The 19,833-nt window shown below is 40.4% G+C and overlaps 1 protein-coding gene across 7 annotated transcripts in view; it reads right to left on the bottom strand.

Annotated features, from left to right (window-relative positions):
* LOC127574371 (regulator of G-protein signaling 20-like) overlaps nt 1–19,833 on the bottom strand; it is a 73,458-nt gene that overhangs the window by 28,752 nt on the left and 24,873 nt on the right. For 3 of the 7 annotated variants that reach the window (XM_052023330.1, XM_052023329.1, XM_052023334.1), the window contains exon 2: nt 3,017–3,165. In XM_052023330.1, coding sequence (XP_051879290.1) covers nt 3,017–3,162 — 146 coding nt within the window. In that variant the 5' untranslated portion in view covers nt 3,163–3,165. Of the gene's footprint in view, nt 1–3,016; nt 3,166–4,099; nt 4,218–10,589; nt 10,680–19,833 lie in introns of those variants that run through there. The other 4 variants (XM_052023332.1, XM_052023333.1, XM_052023331.1 and 1 more) reach the window with 3 other exon arrangements.

Raw genomic sequence — 19,833 nt, 5'->3', positions numbered from 1 at the left:
AATGACAGTACAGAGCAAGTAACCTTGTGAAAGGGTCAATAATTGTTTGACGAGTTGAAGATGCATAATAGGGAAAAAGACGTCTTTGATGGGGAGGAAATGGAAATTGGTGTCCCATAAGCAGCTGAACTGCAGCCTAACCTTTTCACCATCTATACTTTAATGACCCAGATGAGACCACATCTGGACTAGTGTGTATAGTATAGGTGTTTTTATTTAAGGAAGGGTATTAATGTGTTTGATGTAGTTCAGAGAATGTTTACAAGACTAATATCTTGAATGGGTACATTATCTTATCGGGAAATGTTGGATAGGTAAGGGTTGTACCAGGTGAAGTTTACAAGAATGAGAGGAGACTTGATTGAATCATGCAAGATCCTGAGAATGGATGCTGTAAGGATGTTTCCTAGAGAATTGCTGTTTAAAAATAGGAGGTCACCCATTTAATGCAGATATGAAACTAAATGCTTTGGCTCAGAGGGTCATATGTCTTTAGAACTCTCTTCCTCAAAGGAATTTTTGAATGTTTTTGAAGCAGAGGTACATAGATGCTTGACAAGCAAATGGAAGAAAGGAGACCACATATAAATGGGAATGCAGAGTTAAGGTTAAAATCAGATCACCCATGATCTTACTAAATGGCAGAATAGGCTTGAGGGGCCAAGTAGCCTACTCCTGCTCCTAAATCATAAGAGATTAAATCTGGAGACATGACAAGTAGATGGGAGCACGGAGTTGCAAGAGGACAGAGTCCCACTAAATGGGAGAGAAATAGTAAGGCATATGGAGATCAATGTGGGGAATTGTGAGGCTAACCCTTTTTGACCTGAGACTAACAAATCAGAATATTTTCTTCATGGTGAACTAATCAGGGTTTTTAAAATGATTCAGGGAACTTAACACAGGAAAAATGTTGTCTCCATTGGTTGAATCTAGAACAACTGTTAAAACTGAAGCTAATCCACACAGTCCCATTCTTAATCCTAATGTTCCCTTCTAGATAGCTTTTATTAATGGCATTAACGGCCTAGCTTCAGTTTTTAATGTGTGGCAGCGGAGAAGGAGGATAACATACAATGTATGCATGCATAGTCCCAGCGTATTACAAAACAGCAAATGGGCAGTTGATGCAGAGACCCTTCATCTGGACTACTGCTTCTGCTGGTGCAGTTGCTGCACCCTCAGATGAATGGACAGTTGACATTTCGGGTCAAGACCAAGCCTGACCCACTGAGTTCCTCCAGCAGTTTGTTTTTTGCATTAGTATAGGAAGTATGGTTTCAGGTTTGGGATAAGAAATTTAAGACCGAGGTGAGGAGGAACATCAGCTCTGAAAATCATAAATCTCTGAAATTCTTCGTCCAGAGAGCTTGGACATAAGAGTTATTAAGAATATTCAAGACTCATATGGATTTTTGGCTGATGGGGAAATCAATGGTTATGGGGATCAGACAAGAAACTAGAGTCGATCAGATCAGCCATAATCTTAATAAATAGTGGAGCAGGTTTAAGGGCATGTCGGTCCTTGGTCCACCCCCTTTGGCTATTTCTTATGTCCTGCTCTTATATGGATTATGATTGTTGTACTTACTGGTCAATACATAGGCTGGTGTATTTGGTGGGTGAGGGTGACAAGAAAGTGTGGAGGGTTTGTTATGAATGAGGTGTCTAAGATCTTTTGTGTTCATTTAAAGGCTAAGCCTTTCTCATTCTGAATGAAATATATCCAACATATGCTCTAGTGCACTTATTGCAGGGAAGCTGGGACTGCTCCCCAAAGGAGGGAGCAGGGATAAATGAGGAATAAAGAGACTTGACTAAGGTAGGGCTTCTTAAGAATAACTCATCACACCAGTTTGGATAAAAGCCTAGAATCTACTCGAATCGTAACATTAAACAGTTTATAGCTTTCTCCAGGCTGAGAGGATTACAGTTATAATGTGATGTATTGGCCCTCTATTAATCTTTTCTGAGAAATGAATAGTAGATTTAGTGGGGGAGGGCACCCATTGATTTTGCTGTGGTCCTGAGACTACACCAAGATCACTCTCGTTGGGGCAGCCCAGAAATAGAGTCAGTCCTTGGGGTGAGCCAAATCACTCTTGTTTTAGAAAAGAGGGCATGGGCTGATTGGCAATCTCCAGCCTACAGCATTTGGAGAAGATCTGTACATTTGTGATATTATGGAGCATAGTATGTTTGCAAATGGCATCATTAATTGTTAAATGTGGTTGCAAAGATGTTCATGTTATTTTTATTGTACCTTACAGTGAACAGCGATTTTTTTTTCCATCCAGTTTGACATTTCTATAAAATGATTAGTAGGGTAGTCAAAGTTTCTTTTGTACAGGGTGCAAGTTTCAGTGTAACATGCACATCAAGTTAACTATAACCAAACCCACCCTATGAAGTAGTAGTCTACCTGAGTGCAGATGTTTGCATGAGGGACACACCATTGGTTTAATAATTTTTCAGTTTGTAACTGGAGACTTACCTTACCTCTTTGGTGATTTAATTGATGCTGGGTTTGAAGTGTTTGGGTTGGGTATGTAATGATGTGGCATTTTGCATCCTACCCCTCCTTCTGTCCTCCTCATACTTGGGTTAAATTGGTCACATGGAATTCTATGGCCAGCACAATGAAAAGAACAGACAGTGGCATATCTAATCTTAGGGGGGAAATGGGAAAAAATTAATTCAGAAAATTTATAGTCCTGGCTTTTGGAAACAAATAAATATAACACATATTGAACTTCATGTCCTGAACAATTCTAATGCAGTCAGTGGTGGTTCCCACAGGACTGTGCTGAATTCTATCTGCTTTTCTTGCCAATTAGACTAAAGAAATGCAAAATGCATTTTGATTAAAGGATTGATTATGCCTATTTTGTTTAAGCACTGGTTTCTTGGGAGCCTGTCAGTTGCTGCCTATAGTCATGGGAATGTAGATCAGTGCAGTGTTATTTACCTTCCAGTCACTCTCCAGAACTGGGGGAAAATAGACAGAAAGACGTACCATGAGCAGCTGCAGCAGCAGCACCAGCAGAAACAGCAGGCATTGGAGCCCCGGTTCCCAGCACCCTGCTGTGGCTGCGCAGAGCCCGGCATCTCCTGCTGCACCGATGTCTGCCGCTTACGCATCTCCATCCGCTCCGATCCCATGGGCTGTGAAGAAAGCAAAACGTGAACAGAGCAGGGTTTAGAGAAACAGCATATCAAAGTTATCTACAGCATGTCAAAATTAGTTCCTCCTTGGGTCTTTTTAAGATATCTTTATTAGTCACGTACATCGAAACACACAGTGAAATGCATCTTTTGTGTAGAGTGTTCTGGGGGCAGCCCACAAGTGTCGCCATGTTTCAGACGCCAACATAGCATGCCCACAACTTCTTAACCCATACGTCTTTGGAATGTGGGAGGAAACCGGGGCACCCGGAGGAAACCCGCACAGACACGGGGAAAGCGTACAAACTCCTTACAGACAGTGGCCGGAATTGAACCCGGGTTGCTGGCGCTGTAAAGCGTTACGCTAACTGCTACACTACCATGACTGCCTTAATAAGTAGGCTCTTAATAATTAGTGCTAAAGTAACTAGCACTAGTTTCAGACTTAAAACAGCAAACTGCCTTGATGCAAATCATACCTATAAATATGTTTCTCTTGTTTAAATGAGTTTGAAATATTTGAGACTTTATGGCCAGAAATCTTTGAGTAATGCTTCCATGTTGACAACCTGCTAAGTTGAGCAAACATTTGTATCAGCCCAGATTTTGTGGTCAGTGATGAAGAAATGACACTTACCCCTCATCTCAGGAAAAACTGAACATAAAGATTTAGCAGGCTTTTGGTACAGAAAACCTTTTCCCTGCCATTAGTTTGAACATGGTACCATCTAAAGGGGATTTGTGGTGTTTTTTGACAGGGAAAGCACCAGAATGGTGCATCAAATTCAGGAATCTTAGGAAGTCAATAGCAAGGTGGACATAATGATCAGTGTGTTCCTGACTTCTAGGCCTGTACATTACAACTCAAAATTCAGGATTGCGCTGCAGGCCAAATGCCAGCACATTTCATCTTATAGTCTGTTGCGAAACTCACCACGAAGTCCAAGGGCAGAGCTCAGTCGTGCTGAACAGACAGACCATATACTGACCCCTCAAGTTTATTGCGGGTGACAACTTAACATGACACCGCTCATTTGAATGGATTCACCAACCTAGATGGAAAAAGGTAAGTGTTGTTTTAACCCTTTTTATTAATTAATGTATTTAATCAGTTTATCCATTAAATGTGTTTTTAAATGATTTAAAATAATGTTTTATTTTATTTACATCTACCTCAGCCATCTTTAAATGTCTCTGATTCTCAAGGACTTTTAGAAACATTTGAAAAGGCTTTTGACAGCACGAGCTGTAGTGAAGTCTGGAATTTGATGTGCCCCATATGACCACAAATGGATAGTGTGGCCAGTGGAATCATACAAGGAGTAAATGATCAAACCTGGGATGCTGGAGCTGTGCTGCTGATGCATTATCTGCTGTGCCAGTGTGTCCCCCTTAGTGCAATTCTGACCTGCTTATGCCCTCTCTTATTATTCGCAGTTACTCGGTGCATTTTATCATGGGCCGAAGTGCTGTACTGTTCTAATTTCTTCCAAAACACATGTTAATATTCCTTGTCATTTACCCACCTATTAGTTTCCCACTAAGCACTTTACAATCATTTCATCTCTTAAAAGTAAAACGTTCTCCACCTGCCCACCTTCCTTTTGTGTAATTCCCGTTAAATACAATCCATTTGTAGTCTTATCCAGTTCTGACCGGCAGTGTTTCTACTACAATGTTAACGCAATCTGTTCTCTCCATGGAGGATTACTAAGTGTTTTCAGCATTTTCTGTTCTGCGAATTTTATTTGTATTGTTATTTATCAATGTCCAATAAGGATAAGGAATATTGAACTTATTCGGAGTACTGGAGAGAGGTCAAACTGAGTTGGAGTTATTTTGTTCAGATTAAAACTGATGCCTTTGAGTACATTGACAAACATGGCAGATGAATCTTCACCATTTAAGTTTCATCTGTGAAAATTAAAACCACAAGTCTAGCACTATGCAATAAAACATCAATATTTCAAATTAAAATATGTTTCAAATAATAGTTTTGGCAAATATTTTATTTGCATTATGATTCTGACCTACGTAGGAAATAGGAACTATTTGGCTCCTCGTCTTCTCTACCATTCAGTAAGAACATGGCCAATCTGATCTTGTCCTCAGCTCTACCTTCTTGCCTTTTCTCCATTACTCTATAGATCAAAAATCTGCCTACATTGGCCTTGAATATATTGAATAATTTCAGCCCTCTGGGGCAGAGGATTTCTAAAGTTTATTGTCTTCTGACAGAAGAAATTCTTTCTCATTTCTTCATCTTCATGAGATTACTCCTTATTCCTAAATTTATGTTCCCCGAGAAGGGGAAACATGCTCTCATCATCTATCTTGTCCAGCTGCCTCAGAACCTTACATTTCAAAAGGGTCACTTCATGTTCTTCTTAACTCCAATGAGCTTGCTTAATCATTATTCATTAGCCAACCCCTTCATATCAGGATTCATTTGAGGGAACCTTCTCATGAACTGCTTCAACCACAAATGTATCTTTCCTTAAATAAGACCAGGATTGTGTGCAGTAGTCCAGGAGTGGGCTGATCAATGCCCTGTAAAGTTGTAATACAGCTTCCCTACTTTTATACTCCATCCCCTTTCCAATAGTTGGTATTCCATTTGACGTCCCAATTACTTGCTGTACCTGCACAATAACTTTCCAAGTTTCACGTACAATGACATCCAGATGCCTCTGAGGCAGTATCCGTAGTCTCTCTCTGCTGAACCAATATTCTGCTTTTCTGCTCTTCTCACCGAAGTGCAAAATCTCACATTTCCACACATTATACTATACCTGCCAAATTTTTGACCACTCACTTAACTCATATTTCTTTTTCTAAATGTCTTGCTATTACTTCCTTAATAAAAGATTCCAGCATTTTTCCAATGATAGGTTAGCCTAATTATCATAGATTCCTGCTTCCTTTCTCTCTCTTTCCTTGACTAGGGGTATTACATTTGTGGTTTTCCAATTCATGAGTCCAAAACTTAGAGAACGTTGGAAGATGCTGACCAATTTCTGCTCTGCTGCCACTTCTTTTAAAACTTGAGGAAGCAGGCATCAGGTTCAGAGGATTTTTCAGCCTTTGGTCACACTAGTTTGCCTAGTGCCTTTTCTCTGGTGATGGTAATGCCTAAGTTTCTCCATCCCTGTTATTCCTGATTTTCTATTATTGGGATGCTTTAGTCTTTTTCACTATGAAGCCATATAAACAAAATATTTATTTTAAGTCTCTGCCATTTTCTCATTATTAATTCCCCAGTCTTAACTTCTTGAAGACTAACATTTACTTTAGCTAATCTTTTTTTCATATACCTGTAGAAGCTTTTATTTCTGTTTTTATATTTCTTGCCAGCTTACTCTCATAATCTATTTCTCCCTCTTTTTTTTAGTCATACTTTTACAGGTTTTTAAATTTTTTCTGATCTTCTGTCCCACGATTAATTTGCACAGCATTCCATGCTTTTTTTTAACTGCAATGTCAAATGAAAAAGATGAAAGAAGGAGAATAGGTATAATTGTTAGTATACATAATTGTTAACAACGTGGCCTTTTCCTTTCTTTGAGTATTTAAAACTGTTTCATACAGTTGAAAGCTAAAGATCATTGCTTTGCTATTTTTCAAGGTTTTTTTCTGAGGGACAAGAGTACTTCAGAATGAAAAGGATTTACTACATGCATCTTGTAACAGCACCCAGTATTCTGCAGCCAATTATAGTAAACACACATTTAATATATAATTATACATGTTTGTCTGCAGCTTAAAAGGACCATTCAATTTAACATTTTATTGAAAACTAATCTAGCAATATGTATATGCAGAGAAATTTACTTCTTTTTATAACTCTCAATCTAGGTGGAGGGGTCACTAGTGAGAATCAATGTGAAAAATGAATGACATTGGTTACAAAGCTATTTAAATATGTGTGCCATGTAATGTTGCTGTGAATTACTGGAGAACTGATATAAAGCTCATATCCCTGCTGGTTTATTCAAATTATTTATTTACTTCGTACTTTTAGTAAAACAGAAGAGGGTGAAATTTCAGGTATATGCGTTTACACGTGAGTACTACAGCATTATTTCGAAGTTATGGCTTTTTCTATCGTGGCCTCCTATGCTGTAACGGTGATGCCCAACACAAGCTTGAAGAACAGCATCTCATTTACCATCTCAGCACTTTGCTGCCTTCTGGGCTAAATAGTGAATTCTACAACGTCAAGTAACTTGATCTCTTGCATTCTTTTGTGTCTCCAACTTGATCTCTTGGTCTGTATCAGTCATCCATCTGTAATATTAGCTCAACTTGTTTTTTCCTACTTTTTTCCCTCTCTCTTTGGGAATGGAGGACATGCCCAGCTTGACCTGCAGGACTTGCCCTCCAGCTCTGCATTTTGCAACTCCTTTATTCTTTTATGTTCTCACCCTCTAACTGCTCCCATTAACTCATTGACCAAATAACCTTGTTTACAGCTTATCCCCACGGTCACCCCAATTTTACCCATTCAGAGGCATCCCTTTCCCTCACCCTCCCTGCAGCTTTACTAGATTCTTTTGTCTCCTTTTCATTTATGACAAAGGGTCTCTGGCCTGTAACATTGACTCTATTTTTCTTCCCACAGATGCCACTTGAAGTGCTGAGAATTTCCAGTTTTTGTTTTGTTTTTACCAGTCTCTTCCCACCTACGTCCGTGACACTTCACATGCTCTCTCCATCGCTTCAACCACTTTCAGTTCCCCGACCCTGACCGCCTCATTTTCAGCATGGATGTCGAGTCCTTATACACTTCCGTCCCCCATCAGGAAGGACTTAAGGCTCTCTGCTTCTTTCTCGACAACAGACCCAACCAGTCCCCCTCCACCACCACCTTCCTCCGTCTAGCAGAACTGGTACTCACCCTCAACAACTTCTCTTTTGCCTCGTCCCACTCTCTGCAAACCAAAGATGTAGCCATGGGCACTTGCATGGGCCCCAGCTATGCCTGCCTTTTTGTCAGCTACGTGGAACAGTCCATGTTCCAAGCCTACACTGGTAGCACTCCCCAACTCTTTCTCCGCTCTATTGACGACTGCATTGGGGCTGCTTCCTGCACCCATGCCGAGCTCGTCAATTTCATCAACTTTGCCGCCAACTTCCACCCTGCCCTCAGATTCACTTGGTCCGTCTCCAAAATCTCTCTCCCCTGTCTGGATCTCTCTGTCTCCATCTACGGAGACAGATTAAGCACTGATATCTTTTACAAACCCACCGACTCCCACAGTTACCTTGACTACACCTCTTCCCACTCTGTCACTTGCAAGGATGCTATTCCCTTCTCCCAGTTCCTCTGCCTCCACATCTGTTCCTATGATGAGGCTTTCCATTCCTGGGCATCTGAGATGTCCTCCTTTTTCAGTGTGGGGTTTCCCTTCCACCACCATCAATGCTGCCCTCATCCGCATCTCCTCCATTTCCCGCACGTCTGTCCTCACCCATCCCTCCCCCCGACATAACAGTGACAGGGTTCCCCTTGTCCTCACCTACCACCCCACAAGCCTCCGCATCCAACACATCATACTCTGCAACTTCCGCCACCTCTGATGGGATCCCATCATCAGGTACATCTTCACCTCCACCAGCCCCCCTCTGCTTTCCACAGGGATCGCTCTCTCCGCGACTCCCTTGTCCACTCGTCCCTCCCCACTGATGACCCTCCCGGCACTTATCCCTGCAACCATGCAAAGTGCTACACCTGCCCCTATACCTCCTCCTTCACCACCATTCACAGACAGACCTAGACAGTCCTTCCAGGTGAGGCAGCACTTCACCTGTGAATCTGAGGGTGTCATTTATTGCATCCGGTGCGGCCTCCTCTACATCAGTGAGACCTGACGCAGATTGGGTGACCGCTTTGTTGAGCACCTTCGCTCCATCTGCTGCAGAAGCAAGAATCTCCCAATGGCCAACTCTTTCAACTCCATATCCCAGTCTCTTACTGACATGTCTATCCATGGCCTCCTCTACTGCCATGTTGAGGCCAGGCACAGGTCGGAGGAATAACACCTCGTATTCTGCTTTAGTAGCCTCCAACCTGATAGCCTCAATATTGATTCATTGATTTCTCTAACTTCTGGTAACCCCTCTCCTCTTCTCCCCCCAACTTTTCTTTTAACCTCCTCCCCTCTCTCCCCTCTTTCCTGTGGCCCCCTCACCCCTTCTCCTTTCCCTTTCCCCACCCTTATGACCTGCTCATCTATTCCCCACCCCTTTATTCCATGGTCCACTGCCCTCTCCTACCAGATTCCTTCTTCTTCAGCCCTTTGCCTCTTCTACCTGTCACCTCTCAGCTTCTTACACCTCCCCCACCCACCTACCTTCCCCCGCTCACCTGGATCACTTATCATCTGCCAGCCGATGCTCCTCCTACTCCCCTGACCACCTTATTCTGCCTTCTGCCCTCTTCCTTTCCAGTCTTGATGAAGGGTCTCGACCCGAAACGACGACTGTTTATTACCCTCCATGGATGCCGGCTGACTTGCTGAGTTCCTCTAGCACTTTGTGTGTGTTGCTCCAGATTCCAGCATCTACAGAATCTCTTGTGTTTGTTTTAGATTTCCAGTGCCTGTATTTTGTTTTGACTTTCATTGCCCTGTTCCTAGTCCTGTTCATATGTCCTAGATCCTTTGTGGAGGGCACAGTGTTTAAATGGCATTCTAGTTGCAGTCAATGGGCAAACATAATGCTGTTTTGGATATCTAGTAAAATTGTGGAAAACTGTTGAGGAAGTTCTGAGGGACATTATCTGCAATTATTGGTTAATAAAGGAAATTCGGCATAGATTTGTTAAGGGAAGTTTGTGTCTCACTAGTCATTGAGCTTTTTGAGGAGGTGACAAGAAATGCTGATGAGGATCATTCCAGGTGAAGCAGCAGTTCACTTGCACTTTGTCCAATCTAGTCCACTTTATCTGGTGTTCACAATCTGGTCTCCATTACTTTGGAGAAACCTAACACAGGTTGGGTGATCACTTTGGGGAACAGATGCACTCAGTCCCCAGGGTAATCCTGAGCTTCCTGTTCCCTGCCACTATGATTCTCAATCCCACCCCATTCTGACCTGTCTGTCTGCAGACTTTTCCACTGTCACTGTGAGGCCCAATGTAAACTGGAAGAACAATATCCTATCTTCTGTATGGGCACTTTGCAACCCTCTGGACTGAACATTGAATTTTCCAACTTCAGGTAAATTGCTCTCTCCATCCCCAGATGAAGAGTCTTGGTCTAAGATGTCGACAGACTATTTCCCTCCATCGATGCTGACTGGCCTGCTGAGTTCTTCCAGCGACTTGTAATTTGCTTCAAAATCCAGCATCTGCAGTTTTTTGTATCTCCATTAAACTGCTCTCTCGTTGTTTCCCATTGTCATGCTTTATGTCCCTTTCTCACCTCAATTCTTTTAAATGGTCAGTACTCGTGCTCCTTGTCACCCGAAGCAACAAACAGTCTGCTGGAGGATCTCAGCGGGTTGAGCAGCAACTGTGGGAGGAAAGAAATTTCCCTCAAAAGGAAATAGTGGCAGTAGCAGAAGTCCCTGAAGTACTCAGGTGTTCCTTGAGATGGGACTGTACAGACTTTTATTACACTAAATGTATGTTAAAATTAATAATCAGTCCAAATCTGAAGTCACCCAAAAATAGGGCAGCCTTTCTTTATGGAAGTTTTAATGTGTCTTACACACTTTATGAGAAGTTAATAGCTGACTTGTATGTTTTACACAGACCTCTGCTTACTGGGTTCACAGTAGCAACAGCTGACTGAAGAGAAGCAGGCCAATGCCATTTTTGGTATTGGTTTATTATTGTCACTAGTACTGAGGTACAGCGAAAAACCTGTCTTGCATACCGTTCGTACAGATCAATTCATTACACAGTGCATTGAGGTAGTACAGAGTGCACTGACGTAGTACAGGGTAAAAACAATAACAGAATACAGAGCAAAGTGTCACAGCTACGGGGAAGTGTATTGCAGGTAGACAATAAGGTGCAAGGTCAAACAAGGTAGATTGTGAGGTCAAGAGTCCATCTCATCGTATAAGGGAGCCATTCAATAGTCTTATCACCATGGGATAGAAGCTGTCCTTGAGCCTGGTGGTATGTGCCCTGATGGGAGAGGAGAGGAGAGAGAATGACCCGGGTGGGTGGAGTCTTTGATTATGCTGGCTGCTTCACCAAGGCAGCGAGAGGTATAGACAGAGTCCATGGAGGGGAGGCTGGTTTCCGTGATGCGCTAGGCTGCGTCCACAACTCTCTGCAGTTTCTGGCGGTCTAGGGCAGAGCAGTTGCCATACCAAGCCATGATGCATCCAGATAGGGTGCTTTCTACGGTGCATCGATAAAAATTGGTGAGAGCCAAAGGGGACATGCCAAATTTCTTTAGCCTCCTGAAGAAGTAGAGGTGCTGGTGAGCTTTCTTGGCCATGGTGTCTACATGGTTGGACCAGGACAGGCTATTGGTGATGTTCACTCCTAGAAACTTGAAGCTCTCAACCCTCTCGACCTCAGCACCATTGATGTAGACAGGTGCATGTACATCGCCCCCTTTCCTGAAGTCAATGACCAGCTCTTTTGTTTTGCTGACATTGAGAGAAAGGTTGTTGTCATGACACCATGTCACTAAGCTCCTTCCTGTACTCCGACATCGCTGTTGAGATATGGCCTACTACGGTGGTATCATCTGCAAACTTGTAGATGGAGTTAGAGCAGTAAAGAGGTCTCTCCATGGCAGTCACACAGGGAGGGGGGAACAGAGGAGGCTGGAAAACATGTGGAGAGTGATGAATTGGGGGTGATGGGGAGTTTACAGTGGCGAATCACCTGAACAATGCAGCAGGTGGAATCAGCCATAACTTGAAGCTGAACAGTCGCAACTTAAGACCTCTGTGACCAATCATGGTACAACTGTACCCCAAACTAGTTTGTTACATTTATTGATAATTAAAGGGACACTTGCTGACACCATGTACTTTCACTTGGCAGCTTCAGAACTGACTGCAGGCTGTTCAAGGATCTTCCAAAGGCCATATACTAAGGCACAACTAATAATGAATGTTTTCTTCAGCATTTAGGCATCAGGACCTTCATTCAATGACAGCATTCCATCATTGAGTGCAACCTATGACCATGCATGGTAGATTGGGGACCATGCAGTAGGAGGCAAAGGGATGCTCATCTATAACTAGTCTAGTCCCAGAAAGTCATAGAGTCATACAGCATAGAAACAGGCCCTACAGCCCACTGAGTCTATGTCAACTGATCAAGCACTCATTTGCACTAATCCTATACTAATTTTATTATCTCCACGTTCTCATCGGCTTCCCCCAGATTTTACCTCTCACCTACACAATGGGGGCTACTTACAGTGGTAAATTAACCGAGCAATCTTTTCAGACACACCATATTTTACATTTGATGAATAATGGTTTAATGGTCTCAAGCTTTCAAATGTGAAATGTTGGAAAGCCATAGTGACATGGGAAATGTTCTGGAAAGACCTTTGCCCTGGGCTGTTCTCTCCACGGAAGTCACACTTACATTGTTTCTCAACTTCCTCATTACAGGGTCTTTCCGAACAAGTGGGCAAGTACACCAAATGCAACATCACCTTAGTGCACCAGAAATGGGGAAACCCAAGTTCTAGGCAAGAAAGTTAACAAGGTACAGCTGGAAATTTTTTCAGTAGAGGTTATGAAACTGCACTTCTCTACTCCAAAGGGCCGTGGCCTTGCAGCCATTAGGTGTGTCTAAGAATGAGCTCAATATATTTTTGGATGGTAAGGGAATTGGGGCTCATTTGGGAAAGTGTGGTGGTCAGGTTTCAGCAATGATCTTACAGAACAGCAGAACAGGCTTGGACAGGCATTATGTTCCACTCCAACTTTTAATTCTATACTGTGATGTTCTCTATTTTCCTGTCCTGTAGTTCATAGTTTAACTTTCATAAACAAAGCCTTGAGACAAAATAAGGTCACGTGAACTTAGTGTATACACCTAACCCAAATTCACTCTGAGAAAATCAAACAAATAAATAAAGTCAAACGACTTTTAAAGGTAAAATTTCTCATTGGGAAACAAGCTATAATAGGTGAGAAAAAAAAGACCATTATTAAATATTAAAGTTTAATTTTGGTAGATATCAAGGTGTCTTGGATATAACAATAAAAGACTGCAGCTTAAGTTAAAGCTCGCTGCCTGAATTCATGCTACATTAGATTATATTGAAAATGAGATTTTGCTTAGTTTGGATGTATCCAGTTGAGTATTCAGCCTGTTATGAAAGACCAGGAAACAAAGCATGCTTTTCACATTTAGATGGTGTCCACCCATTGGCACCAAGCTACAGGACCAACCTCTGACTACATCCATATTTTGATTTGTATCTATTATTCCATTTGCTTTGAGTTTATTATATGTCTCATAATTTGACTGAATTGTCTTAGTAATATCAAATTTTAATTCTTTTTGCAAGGATTCAAATGTTAATGTTCTTGGTTTTCTCTCACAGATAAAATATCCCCTTTTTTTTTCTAAATTGCAATGGCAAAACTGCACACATTTATCAATAAGTTTAGAAGGTGAATTCTTCACTAATTATAACCCTTAGGGGAAAAAAAGCATTATTTTGTTTTTCTTAAGGCTAAATGCCACACATGATGCACATAAATCTATACAATATGTTACTAAACCAATACTATAGTAGACACATAAAAAATCCCATTGTAAAATGGTCAATGACAAATGGACAAAGTTAGCATAAAATATCACCAGACACACAACCTGACATTGGTTCAACAGGAGATCTTCTTCTTTAATTTTTTGGAGGGCAAGGATAATTTTAATGTCAAACTTTGTCAGTATTTGTATTTGATATAAAACAACAAAGATTAAAACATTAGTAGTTCCTTATGTACACCATGAGCCACAAAGAGAATGACAGTTGATTAGGGACCATGTACCTATTTATTATCCCTAATGTACATGCAGAAGAGAAGTGCACTCAGTTCACTCTTTGAAGACCTCTCCTGATCAGGTCTAATTATTATTCATTATTCCAATTATGAAAGGTAAGAGATGAAAGGTAAGAGATTCAAAACAAAGCATCCGAAGGTTGTTTCACAGATGTGTTTGGATCAAGTATTTTCTGCAAATAATAATTACAGACCATAGCTCTTGATGAAAGATATCTTTTCCTGGGGCGCTAATACATTAGGGCATGTTCAGTTAATGCAATTTTATTCTGATGCATTACATTACAGAATACAGTAATCAGCAGGAAGCATAGCTTGCCAGTAAAATGGATTGTTAAAATATTACTAAATATTGAACTATTTGAGAATGTGATTAGTGGGCATTGAAGGTTAGAAGGATTAGTTTTGATATATTGTTAATAAAATAATCTGCAAGGCAGAAGAATTTCTACTGCTGCTGAAACCAGGGAATTGTCAAAGCAGAATATTGCAGGTTGCAATGTTAGATTGGTATGCTATTATTAAAAGATTACCTGCAGGTTTTCTGGAAACATTCTGTAGAGTCAATATATTACAACTTCTGCATGGTCTGCAGGAAAGGACAGGATTAAGAGAAGTACTTTTTTCTGTGCTTTTATATCTTCTTGCCATAATTATTTTTTTCTTTTTCAGTAATTAGTATTTTGAGGACATGCCATTAATACATATATTAGACAATATTGGCTGTGGATATATCTCAGCTTTTTTGGAAAACATTGCTTTTGAATTTCACTTTTTTTGCTTTTGAATTGTCACTATTCAAAAATTAAATGTGGAATACTTAAGTTTATCCAGGAACCATTTTTGCCTCCTAAATGATCTTTCTTATAAAACCTTAATTTATAGAAGAGATAACACTAATGCTGATAGTTTTCACCATCAGTATGCACAAACTAGGTAGCAAGTTCATATGAGTGCAACTCAACATAAAAATCCCTAAGTTTCTGTCTGAGATCCAATGTTCCTCTGTTAATTGCACAAAAATAACAATTTGGCATCTGGCTCCCCATTCAAATATCCCGAGTGTTGTTAACTTGCTTTTCTATTTCTGTTCAATTAGACTGTTTAATGATATGGTAAGCTGTAACTCCTGTCAAACAAGATCTCTCTCACTGAAAAGTAATTTATACAAATATGGGATCTAATTGCATCAGAGTTTAATGGTTGGTTTTCAAAATGCAATTTCTTTCAGCTCTATTTATTTTCTCTAAATTGCTTAATCACTTTTTTTCTTTGCCTCCCTATATTTCACTTTCTGGATCTACTTTGACATTAATTCACTATTCTAACTTGTGCTGCTTGTTTCAAATACTGTTTTGTTCATTAACACACTCCAGTCTGATTGGTTAAGGAGATGCCCAGTCACTTGTTCACACAAATCCCTGCACATGAGTCCTGCTATTTGAATATTTAAATCACAACAATCTGCAGGATAAAAGTACACAGAAATTAAAAGGGCAAAGGTAAGGGAAATTCTAAGAAACAGTGAGTACCATGTAATCACTGGCAACAGTAAAATCTGGACTACTACGTGGAACTTTGTAACCTATTGCTGGGGCTGGCTAATTCAATGTTAGGATTATCTAACATTGTACATATTCAAGTGCTTCAACAGGCATTTAAATCTGCAAAGGTAAAAAGGAGCCAAGTGTGTCACTTCAATGTGCTGTTGAATAGAAACAAAGTAACATGCTAAGAGCTTCCAAGGATTGTTTTCATAAATAGTGTGGGAAGCTAGAACAATCCAGTTTGAGACATCCTCCTTGAAGAAGCCTCATTCAAGCATCTCAGAGAAGGTTACTGAGAAAATAGGTTTCATCGACAGAATCTCGTGGAAACAAGCCAAAAAAAAGTAGTTTACAATATGAAAGCTGCTAAGACACGGTTGAAGTGCAGCTTTCAATATGAAGTACCTATGCATACACAAAATTTGAAAAATTACTATTTTTGCTGCTATCTTAAGCATTATCAGAATATTATCCTGTGGAGCCCATCCATAAGATAAGCAGATTGCTTTCTGCACCAATCATAAAGTGCCATGAGATAAATACAAGCAGAAACTTTTAACCTACTGGTGACATAATTTTTTTTGCAAAGCAGCTTAGTCACCTGCTGCATGTCTCTATACTACCACACTGGATTAGGCTGCATTTGTGTTGTCTATGACTGCTAAAGGCACCACAATTCAAGACTACTTATCTGCCTGGAGGTAAAATGGTACCTAATAAGGGGAGCAACAAAACAGAAGAATAACACAGGCACTGCAAGTGCTTGACAGTATTGTAGGAGACCAGCTTGGACATTGCTGGTTGGAAATCTTCCATGAGCTACGTAGACTTTCAAAAGACATTTCATAAAGTGCTGCATGAAAGACAAATTGACAGAACTGAGCCTCACAGGATTAAAGGGACAGTTACAATGAGGGTATGGAATTGACTGAGAAAGAAGTAGAAGAGTATGGTGAACGGTGGCTTCTCAGACTGGACAGAGGTATATTGCTGTGCTCTCTAAGGGTCAGTGTTAGGACCATTGTTCATTTGATTATATACTCATAACCTGAAAGTAAGTCAAAGGGCACGTTCAAGATTTACAGCTGATGCAAAATATGGGAATAAAATAAGCAATGTTGTAGGCTATCACAGACTTAGACTGGCGAATCAGCTAAATACCCAAAGTAATTTAATACAGAGAAGTGTGACATGATGAATTTTTGAAAAGAAGAATAAGGAGTTATCATTTCAAATAGGGTACACGACCAAGAAGACCTGGAGTTCATGCATGCAAATCTTTAAAGGCAGTAGGATAAGTTGATAGACTAACTAAAATGCATGCAATAGCCTTAGATTTATTAATAGAAACACAGAGTCCAAAGGAAGCATGGTAAACCTTTATAAATCACTGGTTCCATTTCAGGTGGAGTAAAGTGTTCAGTTCTAGGTACCATGCTTTTGGGAAAAATGCCATGGTCTCGGAGAGGCTGCTGAAGGGAGTTATTACAATAGAACAAGTGATGACAGGCTCCAGCTACAGGGAGAGTGTGGAGAAGTGGAAGCTGGAATTTAGTAAACAGGGTATGGAGAGATTTAGTAGGTGTGCAAAATTAACTGGATTCTGTTGGAGAGAAACAGTGACCACCGACGTTTTGGCACATGTTGAACTGAAAAAAATCTTTCTTTGGAGAGAATTGTAGCAACATGTAATTGAGGTCTCTTCTATGATTTAAATGCAGGCAATGAAGAGGAGGTGATGCAGGTCGAACAATTTCCCTTTGTTTTTCCTGCAGGTTTCCTCGACTCCAACAGGGCATTTTTTGGAGGTGATATATAGCACTTGGGGAAGGAAAAATGAGAAAAAGTGTAGGCGTGATGACACTCTTTTCCTTGACACTAATCTGTACTGAGATTGAGTCTGTTGTGGATTCATTGGTTAAGATCATGGCTCGGATGCCAAGATGTAGCAGATGTAAAATGTAGACAAGTTCTTAGAGCAGGCAAAATTTGAGAAGGATGCTCCATAGACAATCCTGATTGATAGAATTAAAGACTTTTGTGTGGTCAAACAGGGTTATGTATAATGATCGATTCTGCTTCGCGTGCTCATTTTGGAGTTGATATCCGATGAATATCATGTCCGCTCTGCCCCTATTTGGACAGAATCCACACTGTGATTTGGGACCCACTGGGAGGAAGTTGCAGGGGACTCTGGAAATTTCTTCCCTGTGCCAGACAGCAGGAATACCTCTCCATTATTACCACAATAGGATATATCTCCTTCCTTGAAGGTAGTCTGAATATAGCATCTCTAAGGTCCATTGATGCACACCCTCATCTCCCACAGACATCAAAGTCACACCATTTCCCCCACCTATTTCAAGGCCTTGCTTAAAATCCACCTTGACTTAGCTTTTGGTTACCCCTTTATTTTTGTCTTCTTTGTTTCATTTACCTTCAGATATTTTTTATGCTAAAATTGTTATTTAAATGCAACATACTTCTGTTGTACCATTTTGCTTTGCAGTCTATGCTCCCATAAGATATAAAATGTTTCTAATCTTCTTCTGGTTCTGTCAAAGAATTATATACTTGGATCCCTAAATCTCTTTATTATTCACATTGAAGTGGTCGAGGCGGGTACAATTGCAACATCTAGGAGGCATTTGGGTAGGTACACGGAGGGGAGGGGCTTGGAGGGTTATGGGTCAAGATAAGATTTCTTTATTAGTCACATGTACATCGAAACACACAGTGAAATACATCTTTTTGCGTAGTGATTTGGGGGGGCAGCCTGTAAGTGTCGCCACGCTTCCAGCGCCAACATAACATGCCCACAACTTTCCTAACCTGTACGTCTTTTGGAATGTGGGAGGAAACCGGAGCACCCGGAGGAAACCCATGCAGACATGGGGAGAACGTACAAACTCCTTACAGACAGTGGCCGGATTTGAACCCGGGTTGCTGGCGCTGTAAAGCATTATGCTAACCACTATGCTACCGTGCCTGCAACTGCAAACACTGGCAACTGGGACTAGCAGGGAAGATGTTGTGGTCGGCATGGACCAGTTGGGCCGAAGGGCCTATTTCCGTGCTGTATTACCCTATGACACTCTTCAATATCTGTACATTAGCTGTATATTTCTATTTATTGCTTTCTTCCAAATATATTCACTCACACCTATCCACTTTAAATGTGTATGCTATTTGTTTGAACCTTCCTTATATCTTTTACTATCTTTTGTGCTTTCTCAATTTTGTGTCCTTAACAAATCTCAAGATTGTGTTTCTATAGCAAATCAATTGAAATGTGAGCTGGCACTGACATCAAGGTACACCTCTTCCAATTTTTCCCCAATCCAAGCAATGCCTACTTTTACCCTCAACTTTTGGTTCCTGACAACAAAGTTTCTGTCTAATCCTGATACATTTCCCCTTGTATCATATCACTTTTTTCCCAAAAATATTCTTCTCAATTCACTTCTGAATATTCACATACACCAATGGTATTATTTTACTTTATCGGTTGCATCAGCTATTTCTTCAGCAAATATTATTAATTAGTTCAATACAACATATTTGCATACATTTCAAAACACTTGCTAATACTTAAGCTATATTAACACTATTCAGGCACAACTGATAAAACTAGTGCTAAGAGATCACAGATACTCAAGCATAAATTACATCAACTATAAATGTACCTGCAATCCTTGATGCTGAATTAAAAATCATTGCGCCTGAAGTCAGCTCCAGATTGAACTAACAAGGATGGTGAGTTTCCACTGATTTTGCTCATTTGCATTCTTTTAAGCGGAGTCTTCAAATGAATTTTGTTTTCTTAGGTATACTGGTTCTAAACATTTTTACTTATTAATGTATATGTCATTTACTAAATGCTTACTAGTCTGCAGAAATAGGTTCAGAATAGATATTTTAAAAAGAATTTTCAGTGATTTAAAATTAGGTCACAGAGAAGTGGAGGAAAAAAATATTCATTAGGGTGGTTACTTTATGAGACTCATTTCCGGATGCACTAATAAAGCTACACCAGGTTGTCATTCTCAGATATGAAATGGAATATTCTTTAATGGAAAAAAAATCTGTCTCTTACACATGCTTGAATATGAATGATGTC

This window comes from Pristis pectinata, chromosome 9, assembly GCF_009764475.1.
Source record: "Pristis pectinata isolate sPriPec2 chromosome 9, sPriPec2.1.pri, whole genome shotgun sequence".
NCBI classification, from domain to species: domain Eukaryota; kingdom Metazoa; phylum Chordata; class Chondrichthyes; order Rhinopristiformes; family Pristidae; genus Pristis; species Pristis pectinata.
Note: the sequence above shows the minus strand (reverse complement) of the source record. Positions and strands in the feature narration are given on the sequence as shown.